Source organism: Heloderma suspectum, chromosome 4 (assembly GCF_057233095.1).
Source record: "Heloderma suspectum isolate Gila_16-S chromosome 4, 16-S_ref, whole genome shotgun sequence".
In the NCBI taxonomy this organism is placed as follows: domain Eukaryota; kingdom Metazoa; phylum Chordata; class Lepidosauria; order Squamata; family Helodermatidae; genus Heloderma; species Heloderma suspectum.
Window position 1 is genome coordinate 157899829 of NC_139461.1, and position 9176 is coordinate 157909004.

The following is a 9176-nucleotide window of genomic DNA, read 5'->3' on the forward strand; positions in this document are numbered from 1 at the left end:
GGACCTCAGGAAGCAGCTGCCATGGTTCCTTCCATGGGGGTGGGGAGAAATCGGAACACAGAGTCCCCCTCTCAAAGCTGCAAGAGTGACTAAGGCCTTGGGAGAGAGACTCCAACAACCCTGTGATCCCTGGGATGCTCTCCCAGGAACCATAAGTTTGCTCTGTAAGTGATTTTATTGTCTAGACCTTTACTGTTCTAGCAGTGGGATTGGGGTCTATGATGGCTGCTGAGATGTATTCATTTATTGATCTTTACTGTTGTGTTTTATTAGTATATTTCATTTTTCATTGCCAAACTGTGGAAAAGTAGCCTAACATTTTGAAACCCCAATGACTGAATATGGGGCATTTTGTCAGTCAGCCCGAGGTGTCCAGTAGGTGAAATATATGGGTTAAGGGATTACACATTAGATAATATTATAAGGATTTTCAGCTCTTATTACAGAATACTTTTCTGTATTGCTACATGGTAATATTTAGGGGAGTTGTGTCATAGCCCTACAGATTCTGGTATGTTACAAACACAAGGAAAACATGGAGTACACTTCTCAACATTATATCTTCCTGCCCTTAGGTCACACGTGACATTTTTTATAGTTACACATTATAAAATATTATAAACATTGCAAACTCTTACTACAGAAGCTCTTTCTCTGTATGTTGATGAGGTTTATGAGAGTCATATCACAGCTCACCCACAAGGTGGTATTATTGCACAACACAGCACAGAAAATCAGGGATGAATTGCTCCATGTGTAACCATTAGACAAAGGAATCACAAGGAGAAAGGGAGCACATCTTCACAACAAGCAAATCTTCAGAAATTTTAGGAGAAAAAGGCTAAATTTTATCATTGCCAAATAAAATAAATTGCCAAATAAAATAAGGGAAAAAGGAACAATTTGCTTTGGAAACTTACAGTGGATAGTCAGCTCCAACAGCTGCCTTAGAAAGAACCACCTTGTGTTTCAGATCTGACTGGAGCTGAGGCCGGGACAATGGAAAAGCATCACAACAGCAGGCAAGTTTTGTCTTTTCTCCTTTATCTCTGTGTATTTGTAGCAATGTGTGAATCCATCCTCTATTCGGTGCCAGAGGAAAAGAAAAGTGGGTCTCTGGTGGCTAATGTGCTAAAAGATTTGAAAGTGGATGCAAAAGAGCTGTCTGCTCGGAGAGCTCGGCTGGTTTCTAAGAGCTCCAAGCAGTATTTCCGGCTGGATCCTCATTCTGGGAATGTGTTATTAAAGGATAAAATAGACCGAGAGGCTCTGTGTGGTCAGAATGACCCTTGTGTTCTCCTCTCTGAAATTGTGCTGGAAAACCCACTGCAGCTATATAGAATTGAAGTTCAAATAGAGGATGTGAATGATAATTCCCCCAAATTCTCTAAAAACCAATTCATTTTTGAGATACCTGAACAGACTCGCATAAACACCTTGTTCCCTTTGGAGAGAGCTCAAGATTCAGACAAAGGTGAAAATACGGTTCAGAACTACACACTTAGTCCTAATAAACACTTTAGGCTGGATGTGCAAAGTCACAGCGATGGCAGTAAATATGCAGGTTTAGTATTGGAGAAACAATTAGACCGTGAGGAGGAAACACATGTTTTTCTAATTCTGTCAGCTGTTGATGGAGGTATCCCAAAGAGAACTGGAACAGCACAAATAATCATTGATGTTCTGGATAACAATGATAATGCCCCTCAGTTTAATAAATCTGTATACAAAGTAAAACTGATGGAAAACAGCCCTTTGGATACACTGGTCACTAAGGTTGAAGCCAGTGACAAAGATGTTGGTTCCTTTGCGGATATCACCTATTCCTTCAGCCAGGTGGAAAATGCAGTCTTAAGATTATTCAAGATAAGAAGACATACAGGGGAGCTCACTCTGGCAGGGAATGTTGATTATGAAGAAAACAGTAATTATGAGCTGAACATCAGAGCCACGGATGGAGGAGGGCTCTCTGCTTACTGCAAAGTGATTGTGGAGGTTGAGGATGAGAACGACAATGTCCCAGAGGTGACGGTAACCTCCATCACCAGTCCCTTGCCAGAAGACTCTCCTGCAGACACTGTGGTGGCCCTCTTCAGTGTCATGGACTGGGACACTGGAGACAATGGCAGAACTGCCTGCACCACTGAGACAAACCTGCCTTTTGGGCTCAAAGCCACTGAGAACAGTTATTACCAGCTTGTGACCCAACGGCCACTGGACAGAGAAGACGTCTCTGAGTATAACGTCACCATCACAGCTACTGACCGAGGCTCCCCCAGGCTCACTTCGATGAGAGTGATTAATGTTCAAATCTCAGATGTCAATGACAACCCTCCGGTGTTTGGAACATCCCTCTATGAAATGCAGTTACGGGAAAACAATATTCCAGGCCTGCTGATCGGTTCAGTCCGAGCTGTTGACCTGGACACGGAGCAGAATGCCAAAGTGACCTACTCGCTTTTGCCCGGGAAGATCGGGGATGGTCCCGCATCCTCCTATGTCTCCATCAACTCTGAAACGGGGAACCTGTATGCCATTCGATCCGTCGATTATGAGGACATAAAAGATTTCCATGTGACGGTGAGGGCTGTGGATAAAGGGTCCCCTCCACTAAGCTCAGAGGTTGTTGTCCACGTGCATATAGTGGATGAAAATGACAATGCCCCCTTCATCCTCTACCCTCTTCAGAACAGCACCTCCCTGTCAAATGACCTGGTTCCCCGGGCGGCCGACGCTGGCTACCTGGTCACCAAGGTAGTGGCCGCAGACAGAGATTCTGGTCAGAACTCTTGGCTTTCCTATCAACTGCTGCGGGCAACAGATCCTGGTCTGTTCACTGTGGGGGCCCAGAATGGAGAAGTGAGAACCACGAGGCCAGTGAATAACCGAGACAGCTTCAAACAGAACCTTATTGTGGCAGTCAGAGATAACGGACGCCCTCCCCAGTCCACCTCTGCAACACTGAGAATTCTACTGGTGGACGGCTTCTCCGACCCTTATATGAAAATGCTGGCTGTCCCAAAGGATGAGGTAGCAGAGGAGGAAGACCGTAGCCTGACGACGTATTTGATCATATGCTTGGCTGCCATCTCATCTGTTTTTCTCCTTTCTGTAACGGTGTTTACTGCGCTCAAGATTCAGAAACAAAGGAAGTTCTTGGGGACTCATAACTCCCCGTCTACTTTTCCTGTGGGACCCAATTCCCAAGAAAACTGTGTGGATTCTGGTACTGGATCGCTTTCCCAGGCCTACAACTATGAGGTGTGCTTAGCTGGTGGGTCGCTAAGCAGTGAGTTCCGGTTCCTCAGGCCTCTATTTCCTGTTTTTTCTGTGGAGCCTCCTAACACTCAGGTGGATCCAAGGAATTCAGCTGGTTCCCAAGAACTCCCTAGTCATGCAGAGGAAAGTAAACTCATGAACCAGGTGAGAATTTGATTTACATCCTTTTCATATAGTGCTAAATTGAAAATGTGTAATATTTGAGCATCTAACAAAAGCCTATTGGCAACTAGCTGGAGTGCAGTTTATCTGTGGTTTATTCCTAACTGAATCAATGATATCTGTTTCACTGTTTAAAATGTTTGTCTTATGTTATGAAATACATGAGTTTTTATACCTTTCTGAATCCTCTTCTGAAACCACATTACCATTGTGCAAGGGTGAGGTACTGCCCCAATGTGGAGAGAGATATGACAGTGATTGTGGAATCTGCAATGGTTCAACTTCAGGGGAGGCCCTAAAAATATTTTTCTATCTAATGTTCCGTGATCAGACATTCCAGGAGAAATACACAATCCTAAGTGGTAGTTCCTTTACTCAGCCACACAGTGGCAGTATAGGCAAACACATTAGTAGGAACTCAGAACTTTGCTTTTTGAAGGAAGTCAGAGAAAGCTATTTGCAGAGGTGTATCTCAAACAAGAAGATGACTAGATTTTGTCTTTGATGAAGAGAAAAACAAACAGCGTTGTGAATGTCAAAATCTTCATATTTGGCCAGAAATTGAAGATAGAGTTTTGAACCATGGAAAGATGCTTCTGGAACAAACAAGGTCTGTATCTTTTGCTTTTTCTCTGTCTTTCTAGAACAATGTGTATTTCAATTCACTATTCTGTGCCTGAAGAAAAGAAAAGTGGGTCTCTGGTTGCTAATGTGCTGAAGGATTTGAATCTGGGAATAGGGGAGCTCTCTGCTCGCAGAGCCCAGCTGGTTTCCAAAACCACTAAGCAATATTTCCACCTTGATACCCGCTCTGGGACTCTGTTGATAAATGATAACATAGACCGGGAAGCTTTGTGTGGCGAGACAGACCCTTGCTTACTTCTGTATCAAATTGTGCTCCAAAACCCCTTAAATATCTACAGTACTGAAATTCAGATAGAAGATGTGAATGATAATTCCCCCAAATTCTCTAAACCTGAATTTGTGCTGGAAATTCCTGAGAACGTTCTGACAAATACGCGATTCCCCTTGGAATCTGCCCAAGATGAGGACCTGGGAGAAAACAGCATCCAAAACTACACGCTCAGTCCTCATGAGCATTTCTGGCTTGATGTGCAAAGGAACAAGGACGGAAGCAAATATGTGGATCTTGTTCTGGAGAAGCCACTAGACAGAGAGAAGGAGGCACACTTTGGACTGACTCTCACGGCTGTCGATGGAGGGATGCCACAGAGAACAGGCACAGTTCAAATAAACATTAATGTTCTGGATATCAATGATAATTCTCCTGAGTTTATTGAATCTGAATATATAGTAAAGTTAAAGGAAAATAGCCCACGGGATACTCTGGTCTGCAAAGTGGAAGCCAGAGATTTAGATTTGGGTTCAAATGCACAGATCACCTACTCGTTCCATAGGGTGCCTGAAAAAATATACAATTTGTTTCATTTAAATGAAAGGACTGGGGAGATCATTGTTCTGGGACAGATCGATTATGAACAAGGAAGCAGTTATGACATGAATATCAGAGCAACAGACGGTGGGGGTCTTTCTGGGCACAGCAACATCCTGGTAGAGGTTGAAGACATGAATGACAATGCCCCAGAGGTGTCCGTCATATCCATTACCAGCCCTTTGCCAGAGGATTCTCCCATAGAGACACTGGTTGTCCTCTTCAGTGTCACGGACTGGGACTCTGGGGACAATGGCAAAACTGTCTGCTCCATGGAGATAAACCTTCCGTTTGGGCTCAAAGCCACTGAGAACAACTATTACCAGCTTGTGATCCAAAGTCCCCTGGACAGAGAGAAAGTCCCCGAATATAATATTACCATCAAAGCCATTGACCGGGGCTCTCCTAGGCTCACCTCAACAAGAATGATCAATGTTCAAATTTCAGATGTCAATGACAACCCTCCAACATTTGAAAAGTCTTTACATGAAATGCAGATTCGAGAAAACAACATTCCAGGTCTGCTAATTGGCTCAGTCCATGCTGTTGATCTGGACATGGAGCAGAATGCCAAGGTGACCTACTCACTGTTGCCTGGGAAGGTTGGTGATGGCCCTGTGGCTGCTTACATCTCTGTCAGCTCTGAAACGGGGAATATGTATGCACTCAGATCCCTGGATTATGAGCAGATAAAGGACTTCCAAGTTACAGTAAGGGCAGCAGATGGCGGTTCTCCTGCACTGAGCTCAGAAGCTACTGTCCGAGTCATTGTCATAGACGAAAATGACAACGCTCCCTTCTTCCTCTATCCCCTTCAGAACAGCACGTCCCCCTGCAATGAGCTGGTTCCCAAGTCAGCGGAGGCCGGTTACCTGGTCACCAAGGTGGTGGCCGTGGATGGAGATTCTGGTCAGAACTCCTGGCTTTCCTATGAACTGCTGAAGGCCACAGACCCTGGCCTTTTCAGCATAGGAGCACAGAATGGAGAAGTGAAAACCAGGAGACCACTGAGCGAGCGGGACACAAGCAAGCAGAGACTTGTTATCCTGGTCAGAGACAATGGGCTCCCTCCACAGTCCAGCACTGCAATGCTCAGTATACTTCCGGTGGATGGCTTCTCAGATCCTTATATGAAGACATTGGATGTCAGTCCGCAAGAAAACGACGAAGATGGGACCTTGACCATGTATTTGGTGATCTGCCTGGCTGCGGTCTCGTTTGTGTTCCTGGTTTGCATTGTGTCCTTTGTTATTATCAACATCTACAAGAAAGGTTCCGGAGAGACGTTTATCCCTGCACCTCCTCACTTCCCACCTGCCAGGCCTGATATCCCGGAGAACTGTCCTAATTCTCAGAGTGGGTCACTTTCCAGGGCTTTCCACTACGATGTTTGCATGTCGGGTGGATCCTTAAGCAGTGAGTTCAGATTTCTCAGGCCTCTCATTCCTGTTTTATCTCTGGGAGACCCCAACATCCCTGTGAGCCATGGGATGTCTTCCGGTTCCCGGGATATTGATCAGCAGGTCACACATAAGGAATCAAGAGAACAGGTGAGAGAATAGTTTTTTTTTTTTAATTAGCTGAAACACCAGGGACCTTAAAGCAGGTCACCATGAGATTGCAAATGGTTTTTGCTTGATCATTAGTCACATCTATTTGTTTCTTCACGTTAATTTTTTTCTATTGCTCTTCACCGATAAAATATATAGTGGCTAAAGAGAAAGTGGCAGGTTTTTAACTGTCTGTTTATTTCAAATCCACGTGAGACATTTTTCCTCTGCACCCACTATCTTTGTAGCTGGCTCATCCTTTCTATTCCCTGTCTCCTTTTCCCCTTAGACCTCTTCTTCTTGCACCCATGCTTTCCTCTGGCCCGTTCTTCCAAACCCATTGTTCCGTCTGGATTTCTGTGTTCAGCCCTTTGGCTTGTCTCCCCTTCCTGTCAACCCTCTCCACACTAAAACTGACTTAAGACTTCATGTGGTAATCATAGTCACTATACGTGCCCCAGTATGTCCGACAATAAACCCTCCAACTGTGGATGACATACCTGCATCTTCAGATGCCCAGGTACATGCACACAGGAACCCTGATTGGGCCATGCTTTCCACAAACATCTGCCCAGTGGTTTAGATATGTAGATATATCAATGGAGATACATTATCTACGCTGTTTCTGTAGCAATCACGTTTGCTGCATATGTTGTGGAGACATTCTAAGATACCTGTTCTGTAACCTTCTGGTTTCTCAATCCTGGTCACCCCACAATTTATTTATTTATTTATTTATTTCATTTCTATACCGCCCAATAGCCGAAGCGCTCTGGGCGTTTCACAAAAACTAAAACCAACTAGCATGTGTGACTAGCATGTGTGAGCTCCTATTTGGTTGTATTGGGCAAGAAGCCTCTGACCAAAGCCACCTTTGAGCTGCAAGCAAATTCTGCTTAGGTTTATACCCTTTCCTGTGATCCCTGTGGTATTGCATTAGTGTCTTTATTGAACCCTGCCGCTGGAAGGAAATTCCTGTTCTAACTTTTCTTCTACTACCTCTATCCTCGTAGCTCTACTGCTGCCTTCCCCCCTCTAAAATAGGGGTAGGCAATGTGTGACCTTTTGTGAGGTCCACACTGCTCCCCACCACTGTCATGGTGGCAGCAAAAATAGTGGCAGCCAAAAATGGCTGATTTAGCTTTAAAACAAAACACCTTGTTTTAAAGCTAAATTGGCCCTTTTAATCCATCACTGCACTGTCAAAATTTAGTGGCAAACATTTTTGCTGCTGCCTGTGAAGCACAGGGGGAATTGGCCTGCTGTCAGGAGTGCCCTAGCTGCCTCTTACAGTCCCCTCCAATAGCCTACTCAGGACACAGATGACGAAGATTCTTTCCAAGGCTTTATTCCTTTATTACTTTATGACTCTTACAGATACTAAACACTAGTGAGTAAGCAAGGAACTGCACTGGGGATAGATAGCAGAGTAGCCTAAGCTCCAGGTAAGGCAGTTGGTCCCCGTTTGAAGGAGAACTGTGGGAAGACTCTGAACTTATGGGCTAGGGAGAGATCCTCCCTCTTTCCCTTGGGTCCTTGGGATGTGACCGTTGTTTTAGCACCAAACGAGCAGAGTGCCTCCTTTCCGTGCCCTCCATCTGTTGTCACTCCCTGCATGTGCACCGAGCGTCTAGCAAGCCCCCCTCCAGTGCTCTCTCACTGCCAGGGTCACTATCTATCCCAGGAATGCTGGCAGGAGGAATCTCTGCCAGCTGCTGTGTTTGTGAGAGAAGAGCGAGCTCCTCTCCCACGGATTGCTGTTCTTCCTCAGAATCAGAACTGCTCTGGAGCCCTATGGGCTCATCTCCACCCTGACACCCCCAGACCTCCAAACGTTGCCCATCCCTGATCTAAACCAACAGTTGAAACACTGTGCACCCACCTGATTAATTGCCAGCCAAACCCAAGGAAAGGTTATTGATTCAATAATCACCCTGTTAAAGTCAAAGTATATCAAAAGTAATTGCCATTTATTTAGTTATTTGATATCCCACCTTTACAATAGAAATAGTTCTGAAGGCAGCATTTCCTTTGTGATGGCCTTGATCTGAAGCCCTTTTTCCAGCAGGCTAGACCATTATCCATATACTGCAGAAATAAATCCACATCGACCTTGACCCCATCTACACAGGGGATTCACTCCAGTTCTATTGAGCCTCACACACAATTGTTGCCCTTGATGTTTCTCCCCTCTCTGCAGCAGCCGTGGGTTTTCATGCCATAAAACCCTCATTTTTGCAAAGTTGTTTTATGATGGATTTTCCCGTTGCACCGGCTTCAGTGCGGTTTGGGAGTGTGTCTGACCTCAACTTGCGATACTGGCTTCAGTGGCAGCATCTGGGGAGAGAAGCGCTGCGAGGAGGAAGGGGAAGTTGCATCAGTAAAGGGTGGACCCAAGGAGAGGAGTGGCCTCACCATCCACTGATCATGGTTTGTTTTTTCCCAAACAAGCCTTACTCCCGAGAAAGTCAGCAAAACAAAAACAATGCTGCTCCGTTGATCTGCATCTCTTTTTGCTTTGGGGATTTCTTTTTTCTTTTTTTAAAGCCCCTTCCGCACAGGTGCGCATATTCGTTTAAGATTAATGACCTGAAGGAGCAACTAGCTGAAAACAGCCCGGAAACATGTCTACTCAGAAGTAAAACACATTATTGTCTTCATTGCATTTACTCAGCACGGGAGGGGAGAGAAGTATGGGGAATTGGGGATTGCGTTGCTTTTGTTTTCAGTCT

At 45.0% G+C, this 9176-nt stretch overlaps 2 protein-coding genes across 2 annotated transcripts; both read left to right on the plus strand.

The window, feature by feature from the left end:
- The first annotated feature begins 986 nt into the window (after window positions 1-986).
- Window positions 987-3435, plus strand: LOC146347558 (protocadherin beta-16-like). Its single transcript, XM_084851549.1, has one exon. The coding sequence runs from the start codon at window positions 1000-1002 to the stop codon at window positions 3433-3435; it is 2436 nt and encodes an 811-aa protein (XP_084707675.1). The 5' UTR covers window positions 987-999.
- A 654-nt stretch (window positions 3436-4089) lies between these two features.
- LOC146347559 (protocadherin beta-16-like) lies at window positions 4090-8869 on the plus strand. The gene is made up of 3 exons (XM_084851550.1): window positions 4090-6444; window positions 6734-6964; window positions 8726-8869. Exons 1-3 carry the CDS (start codon window positions 4090-4092, stop codon window positions 8867-8869), a joined length of 2730 nt encoding a protein of 909 aa, XP_084707676.1.
- Window positions 8870-9176: the final 307 nt, after the last annotated feature.

Bases quoted from the DNA above. Each gene is read 5' to 3' on its own strand.
- LOC146347558 (XM_084851549.1), top strand. From the start codon at position 1,000: ATGGAAAAGCATCACAACAGCAGGCAAGTTTTGTCTTTTCTCCTTTAT.
- LOC146347559 (XM_084851550.1), top strand. From the start codon at position 4,090: ATGTGTATTTCAATTCACTATTCTGTGCCTGAAGAAAAGAAAAGTGGG. The intron at 6,445-6,733 runs GTGAGAGAATAG...TTTTCCCCTTAG, and splicing joins ATAAGGAATCAAGAGAACAG to ACCTCTTCTTCTTGCACCCA. The intron at 6,965-8,725 runs GTACATGCACAC...CACCGGCTTCAG, and splicing joins CTGCATCTTCAGATGCCCAG to TGCGGTTTGGGAGTGTGTCT.